We start from the raw sequence: 27,776 nt of genomic DNA, 5'->3' as shown, positions 1-27,776 counted from the left end.
GGGACTTGCAGGAAAGAGACAGGGGCAACTTCACAACCACCGACATGCGTAGGAAGAGTAGAGAGAGGATGCCTGGGACAACCAGGTTTAAGGAGGGAGGTGTTGGGAACAGCCAAGGTTACTCAGCCAGGAGAGGACACAGAAAGACAGGAAGTAAGAGACTCACTTGTCTGTACAGAGATTCCTTACTGGCCAACTCGTTCTCCAGCTTGTCGTTGACATCGTGGAGAGAGGTCGCCTCCCTCTGAGCACTCAGGTAGCGTTTCTCCAGAGTAGTGATCCGCTCTTCCATGTCCTCCCGCTGGGCTAGAGCCTGTCACCCCCCGCCAGACAAGAGAAGGGAATGATGGAGAAGTCACACTGGGAACTCCCACATATCTCCTTTAGTTGCCAGTTGTGGAAGAAATGAAGGTTCTCGGTGCCTTAAAAAGGAAAAGGTAAAGGGACCCCTGACCATTAGGTCCGGTCGTGACCGACTCTGGGGTTGCGGTGCTCATCTCGCTTTATTGGCCATGGGAGCCGGCGTACAGCTTCTGGGCCAAGTGGCCAGCATGACTAAGCCACTTCTGGCAAACCAGAGCAGCGCACGGAACGCCGTTTACCTTCCCGCCGGAGTGGTACCTATTTATCTACTTGCACTCTGACGTGCTTTCGAACTGCTAGGTTGGCAGGAGCAGGGACTGAGCAACGGGAGCTCACCCCGTCGTGGGGATTTGAACCACCGACCTTCTGATCGGCAAGTCCTAGGCTCTGTGGTTTAACCCACAGCACCACCCGTGTCCCTCTCGGTGCCTTGCATGCACTAAATAACATGTGGAGATCTCTCTCTCTGTATATTGTCTACTTGAGGGAGCAGCAGTTTGCTGCCTTCCTTTGTTAACCCCACCCAGCAATCTTATTGCTGGTCGCTTAAGGTTTTAGTCTAGGGATGGGGAATCTTTGGCTTCCCAGAAGTTACTGGGGTACATCTCCCATCATTCCTGGCCGTCAGCCATGCTGGCGGGGGCTGATGGGAGTCGGAGTCCCACAACATCTGCAAGGCCACAGGTTCCTTATCTCTGCTTTAGTGAAACTGAGGTTTTAGTAGCTTTGAGAGGGAGTACTTATTCGCTTTCCCTACACTGTTCAAAATTTCACCTTCTGTCATACCCCACCTTTGTGTCTTTTTCCCCCTTTTCTAAATCAAAAAGCCCAGATCTGTGAAGCAAGGGATGACCAAACATTGTGTTCTTGGGAGTCCGCCCTGTTTTTTAGGCAGTGGTTTGGGGTCCAGAGTTGTATTCTGCTGCACAAACAAATCCCCCTCTGTGAGTCGTCATGCTCCATAACAAAGCTGGTACCAGTTGTAAGAACAAACTTCCCACACAAGTGCAGACATCACTGAGGCGTTAATGCTAGGCCTCTTTTTTGGATTTTGCACACAAATCTCTTGTTTCTTACAAACTGAAAAGCCTTTTCTTTTTCTTTATGAGAGACTCTGTGGGCAGACTTTTTAACACACACTGATTAAAATGTGATGTAAACTGCCAGGGAGGAATCACATAAAATTGCTGTGTGTGCATGTGTGTAGATCTGCCCATCGTCATCTTAAACCTTTCCTCATGACTGCTTCAGTCACTTGAACATTTTCGTTGTCATTTTTTTCATTTGCCTTTAAACAAAAAAACTCCATAATATTCTTTTGGAGAGAACCAGAAATGTACACACTACAGTACTCTACATGTGGGTGCCACCAGTTTATATACTGACATTACATTCTGTTGTATTTTCCAATCTCTCCTCAATAATTCCCAACACTGAATTTGCCTCTTTTGCGGCCATAACATATTGCTGCCATATGAACCGGCCTGGAAATTAAGATCTTTCTCTGAGGCCTTTCTCTGGGTGACCCTATCCTCAGAAATTGGGTGAGCAGCTCTAGGGCTGTAGTAAAGTCATTTTTTTGGGGGGGGAGGAATCAAGCCTTTGGAAAACTGGGGCACAATTTTGCCCCTAAGCCATTATGTGGAAGTTCAGGGGAATGGGGTGTTTACAAAAAATCAACCATCAAACTGCAGGGCTGCCATGTTTCCTCCAGTGGGATTTTCCCTGATGATGTTGTTATTGTTGTTTTTAAGCTTCCATGACAAACTCCTCCTTCTGTGGTATTGGGGGCAAAACTGGGCAATGTGAAATGCTTCCCCTCCCCTCATTCCAATTCACCAGTTGAGAATTGGGTGGCAAATTGAAAGAGGGCATTATGAGCCAATGGCTCCCAGAAAAAGGACCTTTTAAGTACTGTAACAGCCTGCAAATTGGGCACCAGCCTCCTCAAAAAGTCTTGCCTGGCCTTTTTTGCTGTAGCCTTTTTTGGCATCAGGTGAAGACTTCTTATCTACCCCAGCTTGATAGTTTTAAAAACACATTGTAGATCTTTCAGACCTTAGGCATCACTTTCCCCCCCTCTTTCACTGAACTCATTGTGTGTTTTTAAAATATATTTTATGGTTCGGTTTTTTTAAATGTACATAATCATGAAAACCTATTGTTAATGGGAAGCAAATAAATAACTAAATAAATAAATAAGTGTTTCAGAACTTTGCTTGAGCTTTTAACAGAAACTAGTATCAAGTATTGTTTTATTTGCAACTTAGCAGACTAACTTGTATCGATTTATTTGGAATTTAGGATTGTTATTCTCGATTATTACTCTTTGACTGAAATGGCAAGCTGTCTTGAAAACATTTCCTCGCTACATTTATTTCCAGGCTTTCCTCCAAAGAGCTCAAGGTGGCATTACATGCTTTTTCCTCCTTCCATTCCATCCTCTCAACAACCGTTTGAGGGAGGTTTGGTTGAGAGAGTGTGACTGGGCCAAGACTACCTAGGAATTGGGGCTTTCAAAGTTGGGCTGCCCCAGCATTCTAACCACTGCACTCAACATATTTTATAGTTGAAAGTCAGTAATAATAATAATAATAATAATAATAATAATAATAATACAGTGGTACCTCGGGTTAAGTACTTAATTCGTTCCGGAGGTCCGATCTTAACCTGAAATTGTTCTTAACCTGAAGCACCACTTTAGCTAATGGGGCCTCCTGCTGCTGCCACACGATTTCTGTTCTCATCCTGAAGCAAAATTCTTAACCTGAGGTACTATTTCTGAGTTAGCAGAGTCTGTAACCTGAAGCATATGTAACCTGAAGCGTATGTAACCCGAGGTACCACTGTACAAATGCAATTACCATATTTTTCGCTCCATAAGACGCACCTGACAATAAGACGCACCTAGTTTTTAGAGGGGGGATGCAAGAAAAAAAATATTATTTAAAGGGAGCGCACAGCAGAGCCTGTATACACCCCAGGTTCTGCTCAGTGCTCCCTTTCACAAGCTGTGTGGAGCATGTGTGTGCCCTTGCAGGCCTTTCCTCGGGGAAAAGCCTGCAAGAGCCACGCTCCCTTTAAAGAGTGCGCGGAGCATGTGTGCGGCTCTTGGGGGCTTTTCCCACCTGCCTCGCACCTGCATTCGCTCCATAAGACGCACACACATTTTCCCTTACTTTTTAGGAGGGAAAAAGTGTGTCTTATGGAGCGAAAAATACAGTAATAATTATAATTATATGTATGGAGTGTTGCAGCTGCGGCCGTCTACCTCCTTGAGGTCTCGTTGCAGCTTGGCGTTGATCTCTTCAGACTTGATGAGGTCCCGCTGGGCTGTAGCCAGTTCTTCCTCCAGCTCTGCCATCTGCCGGCAAAGCATGGTCAGTCGCTCCTTTAGCTGAGAAAGCTCTCCTCGCTGGCGCTCTAACACCTCCTCTAGCTCAGATTCCCGGCCACCGCGCCCCAACTCAAGGGATCCATTGGCCTGAGAAACAGAAGGAAGGGAAAGGGATTATGGCATGCCACAAACACTGTCCCTGCCAAAAAAGCTGAAAAACATCTTCATCTATGCAACAACGGCCACGTGAGTTCTAAAAGCACAAGGATGGAAGACTGAAGAAACCCCAACTAAAGAATCACGGCAAGAAAAAATGATGGACTATGCAGAACTGGCAAAACTGACTTATAAGCTACGGGACAAGGATAACTGTGACTTTAAAGATGAATGGGAACCCTTTACAAAGTATTTGAAGATGCAACAAAGCGAACTGGACTCCTTGGCTGGCTTTGAATAAACATTCACAAACTTTTTATTGATAATAATCAGCTAAATAGTTTGAGGATCTATACAACTTTGTAACATGCAGAACTCAGCATTCTCAGAGAAATCAAAGAATGGAACTGAGGGAAGTCGGGGGTGGGTGGGTTTTGTGTGGGAGGGCGGGGGGAGAAAAAATGGGGGGGGAATAAGGATATGTTTCTGGATATGTTTTTTAATTTTGAATAAAAAAACAAAAACAAACAAACACTGTCCCTGCCAACCTCACTGATACAAGCAAGCATCTATATCCACCTCCCACAGGCAAACAAACCCTTCACACAAGAGAAGAGTTGGTGATAGCCATGTGCTTTGCCCATATTCCCTTCTGCGCTACTTACACAAATCTGGGAGTCTCCCTCTTTGCTGGGGTCGTCCAGGCCAGATCGGCGTCGGGCAAGCTGCTCTCGAAGGGAAAGAGACTGCAGACAGGAAGAGGAAGAAAAGGAAGGAGAAGATGCACTAGTGTTTAAAATGAAAAATAAAAAGTCCTTTTTATTTTATACAACTATTTATGTATGAGACGACAGCAGCGCGGATACTGCTAGGCCAGAGATGGAAAGAAGACAAAGTTCCGACCAGAGACGAATGGCTGATGAAGATGATGGACTATGCCGAAATGGCAAAATTGACTGGGAAAATCAGAAACCAAGAAGAGAAGAAATTAAAAAAGGAATGGGCAAAATTTATAATGTATTTATAAACTAAAAACTTTGGCAGGATTTGAGTAATGTTTGTAATGTACAAAAAAACTATGGTAAAAATGGATTATTTTTAAAAATAAAGAAAATAAGGGAAGCAGTTGAAAAAAGGTTGATAATGGTAACCATGGAAGGGCAGAGGGGAGTCGAAGGATTCAGAGAATCCCAAATGACGATGTTGAAGTTTAATGGTTGAATTAAAATTTGTTATGTAAAACTTAATTTAAAAAATTTAAAAAATGAAATGAAAATTGAGGAATGAGAGGCAGGAATCCGCTTAGGACAACAATAGTCTCTTCAGGACAGTGGTGGGAAGTGGGGTGGTGGTGGAAAAAAACCCCAAAACCCAATAGTCACTTCAGCAGTACCAGGGAATCATTCCAGTATGGGGAAACTGTTGCCCATGTTAAATGTCAGCCATTGCGCTGCACCAAAATGTGGGATGTTAGCATGCCAAGTGCATATGTAAATGGTTAATGTTTTATTATGTTTTTATATGTGTTGGAAGCTACCCAGAGTGGCTGGGGGAACCCAGCTAGATGGGTGGGGTATAAATAATACTGACAACAACAACAACAACAACAACAACAGGCTGTAGAACCCTGTGATGTCATACACTCTGTGGCCGTTATTTTAGTTGGTTCATGTAATGGGTATGGGGTTGCTTGTGCGTAAGTTGCCGCCTCTCCTGGCTATGTTGCCTTGTTAAACCTTTCTGTCTGGACAGCCCTTCAATTCGTGGCTGCCTCAGTCGCTAGCAGAATCCGTCAGTGGGCGTTTCTTAAATCTTTTCCAACATAGAAGTTGTTTGACACCCAGTCTCCTCCTACTCTCTCTGTGTGGAAGTCTTCTGCGCAGGGAGGGTGTGGGTAGCGGAGGACCCGTGCTCTCCCCGCTGGTGTCCGGTGAAGAGTCCTGGAGCCCTCTCGCCGATTCCCCCATCAGCCCCTCTATATCCCTGGTGTTGCGCTGATTTGCTTCCCCATCTGCGGAGCTGCCTCTCTCCCTGCTGGGCCCTTCTCCAGCATCATTTGAGAGCCTTCCCTCCGCTTTTAGCTCCGATGTCAGTTCCCTGACAGTTCAGTTATTAACAGTCTTGTGCGTCTTAACAGTTAGAGCAGTTGTGTTGTGCTGCTGCTGTCTGCCTCTAAGTCAGAGTATCAGTCAGTCTGTAAATGTTAGTTAGTTTAATTTATGTAAGATGCATTAGCAACTTAAAAAACATCCGCCTGCATTGTATATTATAATCTGACAACTGCAAGTACACTAAACAAAAGTTATGTGTTCTTTAAACGAGAGTGTTCTGCTTAGTTTTTATAGGGGAGAAAACAAATCTAAAGAGTCAAATGACCCAGGACTATCTTTCGCATACTCTGTCAATGAGAATGAAAGTCTAATTCCCACACAAAAGACACAATGTCCATCCTCTGTCACTCTTCGGGGTTGCTACTCAGGACTTGATAAGACTTCTCCTCCCCCGCCCCCACCCACCCCCGTAAAGTGACTACCTCTCAGCTGAGCAGTAGCTTATGGGAGGAGGGGAGGCAATTGAATTGGCTCAGGGCAGGGAAGGGCTAAGGTTAGCAATGCAAAAGCTTCAACCTTGACCTCAGGTACAGTCATACCTCAGAAGTCGAATGGAATCTGTTCCGGAAGTCCGTTCGACTTCCAAAATGTTCGAAAACCAAGGCGCAGCTTCCAATTGGCTGCAGGAAGCTCCTGCAACCAATTGGAAGCCACAGAGGATGTTCAGGTTCCAAAGAACGTTCGCAAACTGGAACACTCACTTCCGGGTTTGCGGCATTCAGGAGACAAAATGTTCGACTCCCAAGGCGTTCAGCTTTCAAGGTACGACTGTATAGAGGATGAGAGGAGTAAACAGGTGTCTTCCGCAGTTGGCTATGTTCCTCCTGCAAAGAACCACCACTGCTACTCTGCTGCTGTCAATGGGGCAGCAGAAGGTAAAGGACCCCTGGACAGTTAAGTCCAGTCAAAGGTGACTATGGGGTTGCGGCGCTCCTCTCGCTTTCAGGCCAGGGGAGCCGGCCTTTGTCCACAGACAACTTTCTGGGACATGTGGCCAGTATGACTAAACTGCTTCTGGCACAACAGAACATCATGACGGAAACAGGAGCGCACGTAAACACCGTTTACCTTCCCACTGCATCGGTACCTATTTATCTACTTACGCTGGCATGCTTTCGAACTGCTAGGTTGGCAGGAGCTGGGACAGAGCAACGGGAGCTCACCCCATTGCAGGGATTCGAACTGCCAACCTTCTAATCAGCAAGCCCAAGAGGCCCAAGACCACAGTGCTACCTGCGTAGAAAGATGGTCCCTAGGTACAGAGGACTCCCCACTTACACGGGGGTTACGTTCCCTGTGCACTTAAGTGAAATCGCGTAAAGTGGGGAGCACCCTCTCCGCCACACTCTCTTCAATCCATACCAAAAATACTGTATCCAAAAATCACAACTAGAATTGAAGCTCTGGGGCCAGCAGAAGGCTGGAGGATACATGGGAAAGCAGTTGCTGCTGTGGCGCTACCCCACACATCAGCTGTTAGGAGAGGAGGCTGGGCAGCATAAACAAAACCCTGCTGCACCTCCAGTCTCTTTGGGGCTTTCTCTGCCCTTACTGACATCCTTTTTGGGCTCTGTGGAGGGTCTGTGGAGGGTCTCCTCGCGAGCCACAAGGACTCTCCAGCTCTCACCCATCATTTCCAGCTTTGAATTTCATTATTTCCTTGCGCCGTGCATATGCGATTGTGCTCGAGTAGAATGCACATAAATGGGGGCGGGGCGGGGAATGCCTGCATCTACCTTGGACCTCCATCAGCATTCGTAGAGAGAGTCTGTGTGCAAGTCAGTAAAGGAGCATCAAGTATGAGAGGCAGGGCCTGGTCGGTGGTGGTGCCTGAACAGCAGGATTCTCTTCCAAGAGAGACTCACCTATCTCCTTCATGAATGAAGGAGATGAAGACCATTGTTCCAAGACCAATCCCCCACATCGACTTGCAAGCTGTATTCAGTTATGCCCCTTCCCTGCTTATCTCTGGGGGTTGCCGTGTCAGTAACACACGCCAGCATCCACAAACCCACAGTCCCCTTGTGGGGAATCTCAGCTCGCAAACCTCTGGGAATTGCCGGCTGAGTCTGGCTCACAGTAGTGCCTGAGGGTCACAGCACACATCTCAACCAACCTCCCGCTGCAGGCGGGAGCAGAATCTCCTTCCTACCTCCTGATTGGACATCTCCAGCTCCTCCTCCAATACTGCAACCCGCTCTAACGCCACTCGCAGCCGTTCTCGAACCTGCCGTGCACCAGAGAGAGAGTCAAAGAGGCGTTAGTCAGGCAGGAGAGAAACAGCCAGCTTCCTTCATCCCCACAGTCCCTGCCTCCCCCAGTATGCAACTCTGCTAACCATGGTATTTTCACACCTTTGGCAACAGACCAGATTTTCCCCTAACCACGTACTGCTTCCCCGATGGTCTCGTTCTGGCTCCTGCACTTTGTTCAAGCCAGAAGAAATAGTGGCTGGCGGCAGAATGGCTGCAGTTATGATTTAAATATGGCACAAGTGACACTTCCCCTGAAGCAGGGATGGGGAAACCTTGGCAGTGCTGTTCAAATACAACTCCCATCATTCCTGACTATTGGGCCATGCTGGCTGGGGCTGATGGGAGTTGAAGTCCAACAGCATCTGCAGGCCGCAGGTACCCAGAGTTCAAAATGAGCCAGGCGCCAGACACATTTTGCACCTGGCTTTTGACCACCTGCAACCAAGTGAAGATGCCTGGGCACTGGGATGGCGGCTGACATCTCCACCATCAGGGGATCATTGAATCTGGACTGTTTTCACACACTAACACCCCATCCCGTAGAATTCTATCCATTATATTTTATCTGCACGATTGGAAGGAATTTCTGGGACCAAATTGGTTTTTCTGTGTAGCCTGAGCAGGAGCAGTCGCCATTAAGGAAGAGAAGTCGGAATAGGCCAATATATATGTGAACTATCCCTGAATCAAGTGACTTTTCTTCTTTAAGTTCTCAAAGCCCTTAACCTAGCCCAAGGTTGTCGCCTGAACTAGCCGGATGTTTAACTGAGAATCAATCACAATCAGTCCATCGTTTGAAAAGCAAGACTTTAGAGCTGTTTTGCTCCAAAATGGCAACTGGACCTTATGTTTTGGAGACTGCAACCTTGGTTTAAGGTAAAGGGACCCCTGACCATTAGGTCCAGTAGTGGCCGACTCTGGGGTTGCGGCGCTCATCTCACTTTATTGGCCAAGGGAGTCAGTGTACAGCTTCCGGGTCATGTGGCCAGCATGACTAAGCCGCTTCTGGTGAACCAGAGCAGCGCACGGAAACGCCGTTTACCTTCCCGCTGGAGCGACACCTATTTATCTACTTGCACTTTGATGTGCTTTCGAACTGCTATGTTGGCAGGAGCAGGGACAGAGCAATGGGAGCTCACTCTGTCACGAGGATTTGAACCGCCGACCTTCTGATCGGCGAGCCCTAGGCTCTGTGGTTTACCCCACAGCACCACCCGTGTCCTAACCTTGGTTTAAGGAGCCATTATTGTCCCCTGGCTTATATATCTTATCTGAGTTTCTAACACTGCAGGCACCTGGGGCAAATTCCTAGAACACCCCCACCAGCCCAGCTCCACTGCCTTGTCAAGAGTTGCTCTGCCCTCTCCTCACCTTCTCGTCCAGGGCCTTGTGATGCTCAAAGAGAGACTTGAGGGCCTTCAGCACTTCCACCTCGCTGGAGACACCGGCCGGCGACTGGGCCTGCCGCTTCACCACCGTCATGCGGAGGGAGCGTTCGTGTCGCGATACAAGGCATTCCAGGTGTTCTAGCAGCAACTAGGGAGAAGAGACAGACAGATATAGGGTTGCTTGAGGATTGATGGAGATATAGTGAGGCTGCAGGTACATAGCTAGGGATGGACAGGGACCCAAATCTCAACAGACACAGATTGTAACGCAGATCCTTCTCTGCTTTTCTAAAATGGCCTCCTCTGCCAAATGGCCACATTTGTGCCAAACAGGGGTGCAGGGAGTGAGTGCTAAACAAGCAGATATGGGGGCGGGGGGGGAGCAGTTTTGCTATCACATGTGATAGGAGGTTCTATCAGCGAAAATAATAACAGAAGGGGGAATGAAAGAGTGTTCCTGCCCTAATAGGGGGGAAAACAGACCTTGGAAAAAAAGAAAAGAACACCCCATAAGGAACATAAAAATAACAGGCCTCTAATTTAATGCAACAGACCAAAAAAACAGCAACCCCAGAATGATTAGTACACAAATTATGAATCTGTCAGAACATTCAATAAGCAGTGACAAACACTCCAGTGTGCTTTGAAAACCAATCTTAATGTGACTGCACACATGATCCAAGTTCATTAAACGCAAATGCATCACAGAAGAAGCAAATAAAAGAATATGCAGCTGGAAGAATGTTGCAACTGGAAGTTGCGACAAACTTCACACGCTCCAATTACAGAGGTAACTTTAGAAATTCTCACAGGCAAACCAGAACTCAAGAGTGGTGAACCAGAACAATGAAAATCTTCTCAATGCAGTGCCCTACAACATATAAGTGCAAGAAAACCTATTTTGCTTGTCCCTTTGAATGAATCAGACAGATCAAGTACAGTGGTGCCCCGCAAGATGAATGCCTTGCAAGATGGAAAACTCGCTAGACGAAAGAGTTTTCCGTTTTGGAGGTGCTTCGCAAAACGAATCTCCTATGGGCTTGCTTCGCAAGACGAAAATGTCTTGCGAGTTCCTGCGGGTTTTCCCCCCCTCCCCCCTTTTTCTAAGCCGCTGAGCCGCTTATCCGCTTATCTGCTAAGTCGATAAGCCGCTAAAAGCCGCTAAAAGCCGCTAATAGCGCTAATCCGTCAATGGGCTTGCTTCGCAAGACGAAAAAAACGCTAGACGAAGAGACTCACAGAACGGATTCTTTTCGTCTTGCGAGGCACCACTGTACTCAGCTATGGTCAGGTTCTGACTGACAATATGGCCTCAGCCATGGTTTATTCCATTATGGTTTATTAAACAATGGCTTAGCATTATGAGCGAGCCCTGCCTAGTAGCTTAACTGAAACCATGGTTGGTTGTTGGCTTATGAAACTTGATTCAATACAATACAATACAAATACCTTTATTGGCATTACAAGTTAAGACATTTCAAATCACTGGGATAAATTTAAAAGGGACAGGAGTGAGCCTGTCGATGGTCACAAGCAGCAGCGTAGCGTGGGTTGTCAGCACCCGGGGCAAGGCAAGTAATTTGCGCCCCCTAACCCCTAACCTGCCGCCGCTGCCAGCTTCTTCTTGCTGCTGCCTGGTCTGGTCTGGTGTGGTTCTCTCCCGCGCTCAGCGCTGCGCTGGGCGGCCGCTGCACTGTCCCTCCCCCAGATAGTCCCTCGCTCTCTCTCTCCGCACCGCACGCCTGGCACCCACCCCCTCCACAGTGGGCAGCGACCCAGCGGCTCGGATCGGATTCGCAGAGCCAGCACTGCAGTGAGAGAGAGTGAGTGAGCCAGGTAGGGGCAGAGAGCTGCGAGTGCAAGCGTGCCCCCCCCCAGATGTTGCGCCCAGTGCGGCCGGCCCCCCCTGCACCCCTCACGCAACGCCACTGGTCACAAGGCACTCGATTGTTCTGCTTCACCCTAGAGGGATGATTCATTAAGAACCCTTTTGGGTAAGATAGAGAATAAAAAGGAAGCCACTGGGGAAGTAATGTCCTTGTCCCTATCCGCTAGGAGGAACCTCATTTGGCTTTCTGTCAGAGCCATGCGTCACAAGTCCAGCATCTTGCTCAGAATCTGTTTGCGGAGTCTGCTGTGCAAAGGGCAGTCCAAGAGAATATGGTCCAGTGAATCTGATACTCCCTGCTTGCAGGAACACAGGCGGGCTTGATAAGGAATTTGCGAGTATCTAGCTGTGGTCACTGCGGAGGGGAAAGCATTTAGTCTTGCGAGCATAAAAGCTCTTCGTTGGAAAGGAAGTAGTAGGTCTTTTAGGTAATTCATTTAAACTGTGTTTAGGAAGACCCCAACATTGTAGGCAGCCCTACACTGCATGTGAACTCACCAGACTGCAAAGGCACAAGGCAAGAGCAGCTGGGAATCAAAACAAGCTTCGGATAAACAAGTCATTTTTTGTTTGATCATCATGAGACAACTCATGCTTAACTCATGCCTTAGCGTTATCTGTGAACCAAGCCTATGAACAATGGTGGATCTACTGTAAGGTACCTTTATGGTTTCATTAGCAGCTTCCTTAGAATGAGTTCTTCCCTAGTAAGCTTTCCAACAGCTTTGCTGCAGTAGAAGAACTTACCAGTGAGGGATGGTGGTGGAAGTACTAGGCTCCGCTCAATTTGAGTTGCCTGGTTGGCCTTGAAAACAGGCCAGGTAAGTGAGATTGGTAAATCCACAGTACCCTAATTCCTGTTCCATCTGAGCTTTGGGCCCAAGCATTCTGTTTCCTGCTGCAGCAAACACAGTGGAGCAGGGGATACCTCATTTCTCCCCCTAAAGCCATCTGTCCAAAAAGGATGTTCAACTGCTGCCAAAACATCAAGATCCCACCATCCTCCCATATCCACCTCTTAAAAATCTCACATAGACCTGTCTTCCCCAAACTGGTACCCTCTGGATGTTTGGGGGTGAGGCAAATGGGAGTTGTCTATCAAAACGTATGGGTACAACCAGGCTGGGGATTTTTGGGAGAGACTCTGTAACACGAACACACAAAACGCGGCACTGTCAGGCAAGTTCTGGATTCCAGAGCCTTTCCCTGCTCACCCGTGTGTTGTTCCGTTCTGCCTTCAGCTCCGAGATCTCCTCCTCTCGCTCTGACAGCTGTTCCCGGCATAAGTTCAACTCCTTAGTAAGCGCTGCAAATTCCTGGTGGGGAGGAGAACAAGTGGTTGTGAGGTGGGGAGGCAATGGAGAAGAATTTAAGGTTCTCTGGCCTCAATTTGCTGCATTAATCTGGAGTGTGGCTTCCCCCGCTTTCTTTCTTTGAAGCGTCCTGAGAACTTTGGCCCCCAGTGGAATTTCCATTCGGGACAACTATACTGTTCAACCGCTAGATGGAGCCAGCCATATGGACCAAGCTTACTACAGTACTGTGTTTCATACCAAAGCTCAGACTTGGCAACTTTACCTGAAAGCAGCGGTATTTATTAATATTTTCAGAATCCCCTTTCAATCCCAGTAACACACCACACACTTCAAATTTGGTTGTTTTGTTTTAAATCTCTAGGCCAAAACAGATGTGATACAGGAGATTCAACTTCGGGCATTCCCATGTTTTTGGAAAACTTAACAGCCAGTGGAGGAGAAGGGAAAAGACAAGAGGACAAGTCAGATTAGGGCAGTGGTGAAGTGGTGGGGAAAATAGACCCTCCAAGTGTCTCTATTTTATAGAGATGGGCCCAGATTTTCAGAAGCCATCCCAGTTTCTGATTTGATCCCAGCGTGTCCCACTTTTCCTTGTAATGTCCCTATTTTCATCGGAGAAATGTGTAGGGTATGGAATAGGAAATCCCTATTTTCATCGGAGAAATGTTGGAGAGTATGGAAACGAATGTCACTATTTTCATCAAAGAAATGTTGGAGGGCAAGGGAAGGCAAGATATATATGTGTGTGCGTGTACACACACACACACACACACACCAAAGAACAGAAAATTAAACAAAAAGAAAAAGAAAAAGCATATCAGCAATGGGGGGGGGGGAGAAACGAAAAAAAGTCTCAAAAACAAGCATTTTCAAATACACTTCTTCATAGGGAGTACAAGCCATCTATTTTCAACTTCTGGGTTGACTCCTTGATTTCTAACATGACTTCCTGCTTCCCATGAACATACTTGATGATTCCTTTTCCTAAATATCTGTATTCAATTAGTAAGTCTGTGGAGAAACATTCTGGTTGCCAGTGGGATTTTAATCTACGCTGAGCCAAGTGATATTCTGGGAACCTCTATTTTTCATATATTTTATAAAAGCATCCCATTCTTTCCTTATTCTCTCCTTTGAATGATTTCTTACTGAGTCTGTAAGTTCAGCCAATTCTAAGTATTCACTTAATTTCAGCACTGGAAAAGAAATATTATACCAACAAGGGAAGGCGATATTTAACCATTTCCCAGTTGACAGGTGAGAACCCCTAAATAAACTAATAAATGAGGACAGAGACAAAGTGTTAGTCTACCCTGTCCCAAACTGAGGCAGAAATGTTACCATCAAAGTTGGCCTATCATCTCCTATTGGACCATCTTCATAAAATTAGTTTTCCACTCCAATCCCCTGGTCTAACACAAGGCATCACTACCCCTAACCCCACAATACACCTTTCCAACACCTCCAACTCTTTCCTTTAAATCCCCCGGGACAGTGAATCTTCACGCTACCTAGGCAGCTGCTTGCTTGTACTACTGAAAATCTTACGGTGCATGTACAAAGATACCTTAAAAGCTCTCTCCATCCTCACTTAATCTCCACAAACAAAATCTGTGAAATAGGTTAGGACTGAGAGACAGTGGCTGGACCAAGGTCACCCAATGAGTTTCATGGCTGAGTGGAGATTAGAACCCTGGTCTCCCAGATCCCCGTCCGACACTCTAACCACTAGACCACCCTGCTTTGTGCATAGGAGATTTCTACTGCAAACACCCAGAGCTAGTTTTACTGGAGCTTGATTGTGCTAATCTTTTCTAGCCTCCCTGACTCCACTGTTTAACCACACTGGCATCCTCCCGGGCTTGCTTCTACCTCTTCTAATCCACGTATGCATTCTGAGGCTCTACTACAGCAGTTTTAAATTGCCTCCAAGCTTCCTGAAAGGATACGAGCCTCCTAATTGCAGTTCCAGTTCCCTTTAACCAATTCCCTCTCTTGATAAAATTTCTCCTTTCGAAATTAAGTGACTGTTGGACACTCTGGGCAATTTCCCACTCTCCTGCGTTTAATTTGATAGCATTGTGGTCACCATCTCCAAGCAATTCAACGACACTTGCAACTGGTGCTAGACCTGACACCACCAAGAAGACTCAACCGTTGCCCCTTCTCTTGTCTGCTTCATGACTAACTGTTCCAAAATACAATAACTCGTTGTATCTAGAAATAGTCTTTTGTCACTACGTGAATTTACATTCATCCAGTCAATCTGAGGGTAGCTGGAAGTCATCCATTATCACACTTCAGCTGTCTCCCTGATATTCTTACTTCATCTGAGAAACAATGCTCCTGTTTTTCTGAGTCCAACGAGAGTCCTTTGTAAAAAAAAAATACCCACACTATACTGATTTCGATTCAGTTCATATAACTATCCATTATAGATAATGTTTTCTTCTGCTGTTCTCTTGCCACTTTGTATATCTGCAAGGTTAGCATCCTTTATGAAGCACTTAAAAGGAGGGATGGAGAATCTGTGGCCTTCAGGTGTCGTTGGACTCCAATAACCATCAACGCAAACCAGCATGGTCAATATTCAAGTATCATGGGAGTTGTAGTTCAACAACACCTACAGAGCTGCAGGTCCCCCACCCCTGGCCTACTGTTTCAGAGACTGCAGGATTGCTATAACTGTTCCTCGAAAACACAATAGTCCATAGGTAATTTTATAGTACAGTATTCAACGATTTGAGCAGGTGGCGCTGTGGGTTAAACCACAGAGCCTAGGGCTTGCCGATCAGAAGGTCGGTGGTTCGAATCCCCGCGACAGGGTGAGCTCCCATTGTTTGGTCTCTGCTCCTGCCAACCTAGCAGTTTGAAAGCACGTCAAAGTGCAAGTAGATAAATAGGTACCGCTCTGGCGGGAAGGTAAACGGCATTTCCGTGCACTGCTCTGGTTCGCCAGAAGCGGCTTAGTCATGCTGGCCACATGACCCAGAATCTGTACGCTGGCTCCCTCAGCCAATAAAGCGAGATGAGCGCCGCAACCCCAGAGTCGGCCACGACTGGACCTAATGGTCAGGGGTCCCTTTACCTTTTTATTCAACTATTTTATCTGTGCTGCGGGAAAAACAACAACCCCAAATTCTGCACATGGAATGAGGGCAATATATGAAGATAATTAACACGAAATGCCTCATATTATCTACGTATGCTGAAACAGCTATCTGAACATGCCCATCGAGAAAATAAAGTTAAGTGCTTTATACTATCCTTTGTATGTTTTAAATTATATACCTTGATAAATACTGAACTGGTTTTAAAAGCCCACAAACTTGTGTTTAAGTCGTATCACCCCAGCTATCCAGATTTTCCCCCTCATGCTTCTCCCTGCCCTTTTTGGCTAGAACTGCCAATAAATACATTTTCAGGCTCTTCTTTGCTTCTCTGAGATTTAGGACTTACTTTGAAGCTAGACATGGGAGGTGGGTGGGTGGGGAAGAGGCAACTTGACATTTTCTGAATTCTAATATAGAGTCATTGGATTCCATCACAGCTATGTGGCTTTTCAGGGCTCTTGGAGTTAATCAGGTCTTCCATTCCCTATGTAATCCTTAAATTAAGGTTTTGGGGATATTCGAAAAGTTCAGGCAGATGATTAGCCCATCCTAACTTATTATGTTTCTATTGCTATTTTACTGCTGGTCATCTCTGCTTCCCGATTTAGTTTTGAAGTGAAGAAAATTGCAAATGTATTCACTTTTGTAAAGTACTGGTGATTTTATAACCTCCCATCATACCACCCCTCATTCTTCTGACCTGCATAAAAAAGCCCCTCACTTATTAATCATCATCATCATCATCATCATTAAAGAAAGAATAGGAGCAACATTTTCTTAACCGATTAACTCGGCTGCAATCCTATACAACTCACCTGGGAGAAAATTCCATTGAATTCAATGGGACTTACTTCTGAGCAGAAATGCATCAGATTGCACTTTAAATATTTAGATGAGAGTCGATAGTTATATTAACAAAGCCTGAATACAAGTGTTTTTATAATATACTGAAGGAAGAGTGAGACTACTAATTGATACATAAGCAAAAGCTACTGCTCTTTCAACACAGTATCTTCCTCTTCGTTCTCTATTACACTTGTACCAGAACCAAGAACGGTTTTCAAATAAGTATACCCTTATTTCTTAGTTATGACCCTAACCCAATGCTGTGATCCTTAGCTATGACCCTAACCCCAATCCTACCCCAATTGTCCTTTTGGATTAGTCAACCATGGCTTTTGTTGGCTAATCTACTGATTAAAGTTTAGAATACTAGCTAACTACCTTTTTAAAAAAAGGTTCCAAAAATGCATGGGCAAAAAATATGTATCATTATACAGTGGTGCCTTGGTTCTCAAACACCTTGCTCCTCAAACGCCTTGGTTCCTAAACGCCGAGAACCTGGAAGTGAGTGTTCCGGTTTTCGAACGTTTTTTGGAAGCTGAACGTCCGATGCGGCTGTAGGCTATTGTTTCCGGGGCGCCTGCACCAATCAGAAGCTGCACCTTGGTTTTCAAACATTTCAGAAGTCAAACAGGCTTTGGGAACGATTAAGTTCGGCACTTTTGTTTTTGCTTTTTATTTGTTTTTGAGGCTTTTTTGATTATTTTGTTTTTGTGACTGTGTAGAAGCCAGTTCCGCTACTAATTGATTGATTGATTGATTGATTGTATGACTGTGGAAATGGATAAAAGCCCCCCATCCAAACAAGTAAGGAAAAAATAATAATTTTAATTTTTATCATCTATAATACTGTCTCATTTCTTTTATAGTACAGTACATTGGTTAAGTATTGATTAAGCGGGTGGCGCTGTGGGTTAAACCACAGAGCCTAGGACTTGCCGATCAGAAGGTTGGCTGTCTGAATCCCCGCAACGGGGTGAGCTCCCGTTGCTTGGTCCCTGCTCCTGCCAACCTAGCATTTCGAAAGCACTTCAAAGTGCAAGTAGATAAATACCGTATTATTTGCTCTATAAGACTCACTTTTTCCCTCCTAAAAAGTAAGGGAAATGTGTGTGCGTCTTATGGAGCGAATGCAGGCTGCGCAGCTATCCCAGAAGCCAGAACAGCAAGAGGGATTGCTGCTTTCACTGCGCAGTGATCCCTCTTGCTGTTCTGGCTTCTGAGTTTCAGAATATTTTTTTTCCTCCTCCAAAAACTAGGTGCGTCTTATGGTCTGGTGCATCTTATAGAGCAGAAAATACGGTAGGTACCGCTCCAGTGGGAAGCTAACCGGTGTTTCAGTGCGCTGCTCTGGTTTGCCAGAAGCGGCTTGGTCCTGCTGGCCACATGACCCGGAAGCTGTACGCCGGCTCCCTCGGCCAATAAAGCGAGATGAGCGCCGCAACCCCAGAGTCGGTCACGACTAGACCTGATGGTCAGGGGTCCCTTTACCTTACCTTTACATTGATTATTGCTTTCATTTTATGGATCAATGCTCTTGTTAGTAAAATTCATTATTGCTGTTTTAGAGGTTGTTTTTAAAAGTCTGGAACGGATTAACCTGTTTTGCCTTGCTTTCTATGGGAAAGCATGCCTTGGTTTTGGAACGCTTTGGTTTTAGAATGGACTTCCGGAACGGATTAAGTTTGAGAACCAAGGTACCACTGTATTAGTAGTGACATCGTTGTTACTATCCAATACGTGCCTGCGGCTGACAGAATCACATCTCTGCCATAGACATACTGGCTGCACAAATGAGTGGAGGTTTTGGATTTTAGCAGGTACTTCCTACACAAAATCTAGAAAAATAATATACATTCCACACAATAAGAGGAAGTCAAGAGCTATACTTCTCAAAACACATTATCTATATTAAGGATAGGGAAATCATTCTGGCCCAGGGGGTCAGATATTTATCTCCCCACCCCTACCCCATGAGCCAACTTTGATAGTGGGCAGTATAACCAACCAGTCATTTACCTGAACTCATAATGAAACCAGGCAATTGACAGGGAGTTATCCCACCCACCTGTCAAAGTTGGCCCTTGCAGGAGTGGCCAAGCAGAATTGAAATCTCTGACCACCAGCTGATGGCCAGTAAGCTCAGTCCTGCTTTCTGAGAAGGCCATTCCAGCACATTCCCCACGCAGAACTAGTTTGTTCTGCCAAAACCACATAACACCAATCTTGAAAGACCTACACTGGCTCCCAGTACATTTCCAAATACAATTCAAAGTGTTGGTGCTGACCTTTAAAGCCCTAAACAGCCTCGGTCCAGTATATCTGAAGGAGCGTCTCCACCCCCATCGTTCTACCCGGACACTGAGGTCCAGTGCCGAGGGCCTTCTGGCGGTTCCCTCACTGTGAGAAGCGAAGGTACAGGGAACCAGGCAGAGGGCCTTCTCGGTAGCGGCGCCCACCCTGTGGAATGCCCTCCCACTAGATGTCAAGGAGAACAACAACTACAAGACTTTTAGAAGACACTTGAAGCAGTGGCGTAGCGTGGGTTGTCAGCACCTGGGGCAAGGCAAGTCATTTGCGCCCCCAACCCGTGGATTTGCGCCCCCTAACCCTAACCCCCCAGATGTTGCGCCCAGTGCAGCCGGCCCCCCCCCTGCACCCCCCACGCTACGCCACTGACCTGAAGGCAGCCCTGTTTAGGGAAGCTTTTAATGTTTGATGCATTACTGTATTTTAATATTGTGTTGGAAGCCACCCAGAGTGGCTGGGGAAGCCCAGCCAGATAGGCGGGGGATTAATAACAACAACAACAACAACAACAACAACAACAACAACAACAACAACAACAATATATTATTATTATTATTATTATTATTATTATTATTATTATTATTATTCTGAACAGTATTGACCTATGCACGCATCACCTGGGTAAACTTGTTTTCTGCAGGCCTCGACTCAGCAAGCAGTCAATCCAGTCGTGTCTATACCTGCGCCGCACTGGACATCACATAAGGAATCAGGTGTGAGGTCGATGGCCATGATTTGGGGGGGGGACGCCTCATGGACCAAATGTGAATACCTGGTGGGCCAAATCTGGACCCCAGCCCAAAGACTCCTGTCAGGGAACTGCCATCGGAGAAACAGGTGGTGGAGGGGCTCAGGGAGGAAGGAAGAGACTCAACAGCCGAAGCAGGGACCAGCAGGGGGAGGAGTGGATCTCTGAGGGAATGCGAGCAGGAGGGAGGGCTCAGAGACGCTTCCAGGGAGAACAGTGGGGAGGTATCTGAAGCTCCCATAGGGAGACCCACGCCTCGCCGGAAACTGTCACGCCGTGAGTCCAGAAGGCGGGTTTCCGTTAAGGAACTCTTATGCTGGAAACGATTCCGAAAACAACCACTGTCGGAATCTGCAAGCGATTAGAGCAGACATGTTTGAGGAGCTCTGTCACACACAGAGGTTTGTGGAGTTGCACAAACTCTGAGGGATTACGATTTTACGCACAAGCAGCTCATCATCCCATCACAGCATTCCGACAGTCTTTGTACGCTGCCTGTGCAGGAGAAGGCATCATGAGCGACCCAGCCGGAACCGAAGGAGCAGGGGTTGGAGCTGGTCCAAGCTTGGAAGAAAGGTACCGAGCGTTGGAAATCCAACTGGCGCTGCAGACGGCAAGGCTTGAGGGGAGAAGGGCTCAGGATGCAGACAAGAAGGGGAGAGCCACCCAGTTCACCAGAAAGGTACCAGGATTGGTGCAGAAGTTTGGGGGGGACCCCAAGGACTACCATGCCTTTAGGACAGAGATGCAATATGCCCTCAATGTGCAGTTTGATGAATTCCCTGACGAGGAATCGCGAGTGGCTTTCGTGATTGGGCATCTTGAGAGGGGGCGAGGGACTGGGTTAGACCCCTGATGGCAACGCATAATGACGTCCTAAAGGACACCATGAAGTTCTTTCGTGCAATGGATATCATGTTTTCCAGCGATATTGAGGAGGGAGTGGTGCGCAGACAGCTAATGGCTTGCAAGCAGGGAAGCCGATCTGTCCGTGAGTACTGGACTGAGTTTACCATGCTGGTTCACAGATTGGGGTGGGACTTATCGGCGGCACCCATTCAGATGCTATTTGAAGAAGGTCTTTCTTCGGCTGTGAAAGACGAATTGTCCCGGAGCCCCAGGGCGGTTTCTATGGATCAGCTGACCAAATCTGCGCTGACCATAGGAGCGCGCCAGGAGGCGAGAGCCTTGGAGAGGCGGGAAGGTAAGGGGGAACGTTGGAAGGAGTTACGCATTCCAGACATTCCTGAGCCAGCTTTCCCGCCGGCAGAGCCGATGGAAATTGGAACAGCGCGCGCGCGCGCAGTTTCAAAGCCCAGCGAAGGGGGTAGGAAGGAGGGAAAAGGCGCCCGGAAATGCTATCTCTGCCAACAGCCAGGTCACTTTGCCAGAGTCTGCCCCCAGAGGAAGGAATGGCAAGGAATGGTGGGAGCTGTTGAGGGAGGAGTGGAAGAGATATCGGAGCAAGTAAAAGCCAACGCCTGGCTGCCACCGTCGGGGCACAGCAGCCAGGCCAAAGAGCAGTGAAAGTGCCCGCGCCAGAATCTCCCAAACCTGCCCTAGTGATAGAGGTGTCACTAGAGTTGCAAAACGGATACCCTCTGAAGATTAAGGCGCTGTTGGACTCAGGCAGCTCCTGCAATTTCATGAGCAAGGAGTTTGCAGCTGAACACCAGATACAGACGATCCCTTTAAGCAACCCCCTACAGGTGACCACGATCGATGGCAGGGAGCTGTTGGGAGGGGAAGTCAGCTTGCAGACCGTACCAATGACAATGAAGGTGGCAAGGCACACAGAACTGATAGCGTTTAATGTGGCCACCTTGGGAGGGGCTCCCATTATTTTGGGGATGAGCTGGCTGGCGTTACATGATCCACTGGTGGGCTGGCATCAGAGAGTGGTTTCCTTCGATTCCGCACATTGCTTAGAACAATGCAGGGAGGGAAAGGGTTCAGCAGGAGCCCAAGCTACCCTAGCAGGAACGGAAGTAACGGAGAAGGTGAAGGTACCACGACAATACGCAGATCTCAGCGACGTGTTCAGCGAAAGGGAAGCTGACCAACTACCCCCGCATAGACCCTTTGATTGTCAAATCAATTTACTGCCTGGGGCGCAGCTCCCCGCAGGCAAGTTGTATGCCATGTCAGACAGAGAAATGCAGGAGTTACGAGAATTCATTGACAAGAACCTGAAGAGGGGTTTCATCAGAGAGTCAAGGGCAGTGGGAGGTAGTCCAGTGTTTTTTGTGGATAAAAAAAACACGGACAAGCCGAGACTTGTGTGTGACTTTCGGGCCTTAAACGCAGTGTCAGAACCATTGGCCTTTCCCATGCCTAGAATAGATGACATTTTGAACAGGGTGCGGAAGGGAAAGATTTTTACCAAGCTGGACCTAAGGGGGGCGTACAATCTGATACGTATAAGGAAAGGGGACGAATGGAAAACCACCATGTTCACCCCTTTGGGGGCCTTTGAATATCTCGTTATGCCATTTGGATTACAAGCAGGCTCAGCGTGCTTTCAATCGCTGATGAACCACGTACTAGGGCCTTTGCTTTACAAGAATTGTGTGGCCTTCCTGGATGACGTGTTGGTGTATTCTGAGAATGAGGAGCAGCATGTGAGAGACGTCAGAGAAGTGTTGCGCAGGCTGCTAGACAACCGGCTGTGGGTGAAACTGGAGAAGTGTCAGTTTCATACCAAGGAGGTAGAGTTCCTGGGGTACCGCCTGTCAGACAAGGGATTGGCTATGGATCCCGGCAAGGTCCAGGCAGTGCTGGAATGGAAAACTCCCAAAACAAAGAAGGATGTGCAGAGGTTCCTAGGGTTTGGGAACTTTTACCGTAAGTTCATCCGAAACTTTGCCCACCTGACGGCGCCCATAACGGACTGTCTCAGCAGTAAGAAGAAATTTGTTTGGACTGAGGAGGCGGAGCGAGCTTTTGAGGAGCTAAAAAGGGCCTTCGCCTCTGAAGAACAACTTCTGCATGTGGATTTACAAAAAAAGATGAGAGTCGAAACAGACGCATCAGACAGAGCCATTGGGGCGGTGCTTCTCCTGCAGCCAGGGGGGGAGGAGTCAGAGTGGAGACCGTGTGCTTTTTTTTCGCGAAAACTGAACAAATCCGAGAGGAACTACACGGTGTACGATCGAGAACTTCTCGCTATTCATGAGGCTTTTCGGAGATGGAGGCACCTGCTAATTGGCGCACAACATAAGGTGCAAGTGTGCACTGACCACAAGAACCTAGAGTATTGGAGAACGGCACGAGTGCTCAACCAACGGCAGTTGAGATGGGCCCAGGAGTTCTCCAGATTTAACTTTGAGATTTGTTATGTGCCAGGCCCAGAGAACGTTAGGGCGGACGCTCTCTCACGTAAACCTGAATATTTGGAGGGGGAGGGAGCACCCGAAGAGAGACATGTCATTCCAGAGGACCGCTGGGTGTGAGGGGCGGCATTGGTGGGGCAAAGAGAGCTGGTAGAGGGAACGGAGAACGATGAATACGCACAGGACAAACTCAGGGGACTCAGGAGGGAGGGAGATAAACCCGGAGGTTTTGAGGAGAGAAACGGGGCGTTGTACTACAAGGGAGCGTTATATATACCTGAAGGAGAGTTGAGGGGGAAGGTACTCAAGCAGCTGCACGATAGCCCCACAGCGGGGCATTTTGGGCAACACAGAACCATGTGGCTGGTGACCAGGGAATTTTGGTGGCCTAAGGTCAGGGAAGACGTGCGGGAGTATGTGAGGGGTTGTGACCAATGCCAGTGAGCCAAAGGGGAAAGGCGGGCGCCGGCAGGGTTATTAGAACCGCTACCCACACCAGAAAGACCATGGGAAGCAGTGGCCATAGATTTCATGACTGATCTGCCAAGGTCCAGAGGGAAAACAGCCATCATGGTTGTGGTAGACCTGTTAACCAAAATGGCACACTTTATAGCCTGCTCACATGCGGTCATGGCAGAAGAAACCGCTAAATTGTTTGTAGAAAATGTGTTTAGGTTGCATGGCGCCCCCTTGAGGGTGGTTTCAGACCGGGGGAAACAATTTACTTCCAGGTTCTGGAGGAAGCTCATGAGCTTACTGCATGTGGAGGTAAATTTCTCGACTGCCCGGCATCCTGAAACCAATGGGCAGGCGGAAAGAGCCAATGGCATCCTCCAACAATATTTGAGGTGTTACGTCAATGACAGAGAGAATGATTGGGTGGAGAAGTTGGCATTGGCGGAATTTGCCTACAACAATGCGGAGAACGTGTCCACGGGGATGAGCCCCTTTTTGGCAAATTACGGGTGCCATCCCAGGGCTTTCCCAGGGGGGGAAGGGGAGAGATGGAGCGTTCCAGCTGCCGAACAGTTCGTAGAAGAAATGGAAGCTATCCATCGCCAGCTCCAACTTAACTTAGACAGGGCCAAGGAGGAATATAAGAGGCAGGCAGACAAACACAGGAGGGAAGGTGAAACCATTAGGGTGGGGGACCAAGTGTGGCTGTCAACCCAAGGGTTACCCTTCAAAGGGGGTTGTAAGAAGTTAAGACCCAAAAGACTGGGCCCATTTGAAATCACACAACAGGTCAATCCAGTGGCTTTCAGACTCCGGTTACCGAACCACATGAAGCTGCACCCAGTTTTCCACAGGTCATTGCTGTCACTGTATAAAGGGGACAGAGAAGGGAGGGTCACTCGGGGACCAGCAATGGAGGAAAGGGAACAAAGCTACAATGTGGCGGAGATCCTCGATTCCAGGTGGAAGGGAGATCAAGTAGAGTATTTGGTAATGTGGGAAGGGGAACCGGAGTCGGAAAACACCTGGGTCAGGGCAGAGGATGTCAATGACGAGGTTTTAATAGAAGCTTTTCATCAGAGGTTCCCACGTAAACCTCAGCCTGTAGCGAGGTTCCGGAGGGAATACTTTGCCACCACCGACGAAGAGGAGGGGTTGGAGGGGTTCACAGATTCCGAGGAGGAGGAGGATTCAGCGAGCCAGGACGGCGATCGATGGAGGGAATTGTTCGAGACGTCTGAAGATGAAGAAGATTCTTTTCGGGGTTTTACCTCCTCACCTCCCAGAGGAGAGGAAATGGGAGGGGGTGAGGGGGGCCCTGGAGGGGAGGTGGATGTCAGGGAACTGCCATCGGAGAAACAGGTGGTGGAGGGGCTCAGGGAGGAAGGAAGAGACTCAACAGCCGAAGCAGGGACCAGCAGGGGGAGGAGTGGATCTCTGAGGGAATGCGAGCAGGAGGGAGGGCTCAGAGACGCTTCCAGGGAGAACAGTGGGGAGGTATCTGAAGCTCCCATAGGGAGACCCACGCCTCGCCGGAAACTGTCACGCCGTGAGTCCAGAAGGCGGGTTTCCGTTAAGGAACTCTTATGCTGGAAACGATTCCGAAAACAACCACTGTCGGAATCTGCAAGCGATTAGAGCAGACATGTTTGAGGAGCTCTGTCACACACAGAGGTTTGTGGAGTTGCACAAACTCTGAGGGATTACGATTTTACGCACAAGCAGCTCATCATCCCATCACAACTCCCTATGTCTGATCCATATAAGCTCACTGTGATTCACTGTAAACATTGACTTTTCTGTGTTCCTTTCCATCAGTTTCCCCTGGCACCCTGAAATAATAAGAAGCTACTTCTAAGATGGAACTGCAGCACCTAAAAAGTTATCCAGGACTCTACCCAACCCCATCTCCTACATCTGTAGCTGACATCTGAGTTTCCAGAAGGCGCCAGCATCAAAATGACATTAAAAAATCAAACTTGCTACCTATGAGTAATGAGTCGGTGGTTTAACATCTGCGAGCAGGAAGACTGAAGGGGTGTGGTGGTAGAAGGGAATCTAGCAAAAGAAAAACCTCCAGCTGCTGTAACCCTCCTACAGTTCCTTGTGTATGTCGTGTCTTTTAAGATTGTAAGCCTGAGGGCAGAGACTGTATTTTTCTTCTTGGGGATCTGTAAGCCGCTCTCGGAGCCTTTTTTATTTTTTTTGGCTGAAGAGTGGGATAAAAGTTCCTTAAATAAATGAATATAGCCCCATCTGCACTTTAGCATCACGGTAATGATGTAGAATGAACAAGGCTGGATCCTTCATTGCTCCTCAGAATGAATCTATATACCTGAGGCAGGACTCAATCTGTCCGAACCATGAAAAATGTCCCAGACTCTCTCACATCCAGAACATCCCCTTTCCAATACTACAACTATGCCTGGTGTGGGGAACCTATAGACCTCAAGATCAGACCCAAAAAGCACGGCCAATGGCCAGGGATGATGGAAGTTGTAGTTCAGCAAGATCTGGAAGGTCAAAGGTTCCTCACACTTAAACTATACCATCCCTTTCTGGGATGCAAAGTACAGTGGTACCTCGGGTTAAGTACTTAATTCATTCTGGAGGTCCGTTCTTAACCTGAAACTGTTCTTAACCTGAAGCACCACTTTAGCTAACGGGGCCTCCTGCTGCTGCTGCACTGCCGGAGCACGATTTCTGTTCTCATCCTGAAGCAAAGTTCTTAACCCGAGGCACTATTTCTGGGTTAGCGGAGTCTGTAACCTGAAGTGTATGTAACCTGAAGTGTATGTACCACTGGACAGGCGTCCTCCCACGTAGGTGAGGGTAATGTTCTGGGCCCCCACACATATAAGCGAAATTACATAAAGTGGGGAACATCCTCTAAAAAGCCTCCAAATGCCAATTTCCTCCTGTTCTCCCCCCACACTCTCTCCAATCCAGACCATAATATCTAGAGTTGAAGCTCTGAGGCTGGGTGGAGGCCACGGAGGAATGCAACTGCTGTTGCTGCTGCGCTACCCCGCACATCAGCTGTTAGGCGGGGAGGCTGAGAAGCCTAAACAGGTCTCTTCAGGGCTTCCTCCACCATCAATGACACCCTCTTTTGCCTCCAGGTAGCGTCTCCTCACAAGTCAAGAGGACTCTCCAGCTCTCTCCTGCCATTTCCTGGTGTGATTCTATTTATTTATCTATTTTCCTGGCACCATGCATATATGCAGTCACACCTATAAGTGGCTGCTGATTTCCTGGCTTGGCCTGCTTTCTGGTTTGCCCACGTGGGGTCAGCTGCTTGCGATTGCCATGGACCGGGAAATCTACACCAGTGCTCAACTAACGGAGGACACGTAATGAAATCCAAGAGCTTCACCCTCCGATTCCCGTCCTAAGGAAAGGGTGCTGATTGCTGTTAGGAGACCCATATTCCCCACCTCCCCAAACTACAATTCCCAGAGTAACTTAACAATCAATTTCTTTTCACAGGCAACTCTGAGAACTTTAGCTCTGGAAGGGGAACTGGGGCCCCCTAACAACTCTTCAGCACCAGCGTTCGAAATTAGCCAGGCCCGTTTGACGATTGGCGCAGGTCCCATTTCAATCATGCGACTGGGGAAAGCAAAATGTCGCTCAGAGAAGGATCTGAAATATTTTCATTGTCGCTTTAATTAAGTGGGGGTCGCCTTATGCATGGGTAGTGCATAGGGCGGACGTTTGATTGGTTGCTATGGACAATTGGCAGCTTCTGCCGGTGAGGGGACAGATGGGAGGCGGATTTGGGGGTGTCTCCCGGTGGAGTACAGGGTCAGGTTTAAGGTGCTGTTTTTGACCTTTAAAGCCCTATGCAGCCTAGGACCCATGTACCTACGGGACAGCCTCTCCTGCTATGTCCCGCAGAAGACCTTAAGGTCCAAAATGACAACACTTTGGAGGTCCCAAGTCGCAAGGTGGTCAGATTGGTCTCAACGAGGGCCAGGGCCTTTTCAGTACTGGCCCCGACTTGATGGAACGCTCTGTCACAAGAGACTAGGGCCCTGCGGGACTTGACATCTTTCCGCAGGGCCTGCAAGACAGAGCTGTTCCGCCTGGCTTTTGGTTTGGACTCAGTCTGACCCTTATGTCTTTCCTCCCCTTATGGTTTTGATCTATGGGCTACT

The 27,776-nt window shown here is 47.7% G+C and overlaps 1 protein-coding gene and 1 long non-coding RNA gene across 14 annotated transcripts in view; one reads left to right on the top strand and one right to left on the bottom strand.

Annotated features, from left to right (window-relative positions):
• PPFIA3 (PTPRF interacting protein alpha 3) overlaps positions 1 to 27,776 on the bottom strand; it is a 70,223-nt gene that overhangs the window by 29,136 nt on the left and 13,311 nt on the right. For 12 of the 13 annotated variants that reach the window (XM_082194295.1, XM_082194305.1, XM_082194302.1 and 9 more), the window contains exons 3-8: positions 12,713 to 12,814; positions 9,594 to 9,758; positions 8,120 to 8,194; positions 4,522 to 4,602; positions 3,635 to 3,847; positions 167 to 313 (exon numbers count right to left, since the gene is read on the bottom strand). In XM_082194295.1, coding sequence (XP_082050421.1) covers positions 167 to 313; positions 3,635 to 3,847; positions 4,522 to 4,602; positions 8,120 to 8,194; positions 9,594 to 9,758; positions 12,713 to 12,814 — 783 coding nt within the window. The remainder of the gene's footprint in view (positions 1 to 166; positions 314 to 3,634; positions 3,848 to 4,521; positions 4,603 to 8,119; positions 8,195 to 9,593; positions 9,759 to 12,712; positions 12,815 to 27,776) is intronic. The other variant, XM_082194296.1, reaches the window with a different exon arrangement.
• LOC309516092 lies at positions 12,823 to 26,309 on the top strand. The gene is made up of 3 exons (XR_014212765.1): positions 12,823 to 13,088; positions 19,721 to 19,793; positions 25,435 to 26,309. It is a non-coding gene; the product is annotated as an uncharacterized lncRNA (long non-coding RNA).

Source organism: Podarcis vaucheri (assembly GCF_965113315.1).
Source record: "Podarcis vaucheri genome assembly, chromosome: 13".
NCBI classification, from domain to species: domain Eukaryota; kingdom Metazoa; phylum Chordata; class Lepidosauria; order Squamata; family Lacertidae; genus Podarcis; species Podarcis vaucheri.
This window is presented reverse-complemented; position numbering and strand designations above follow the sequence as displayed.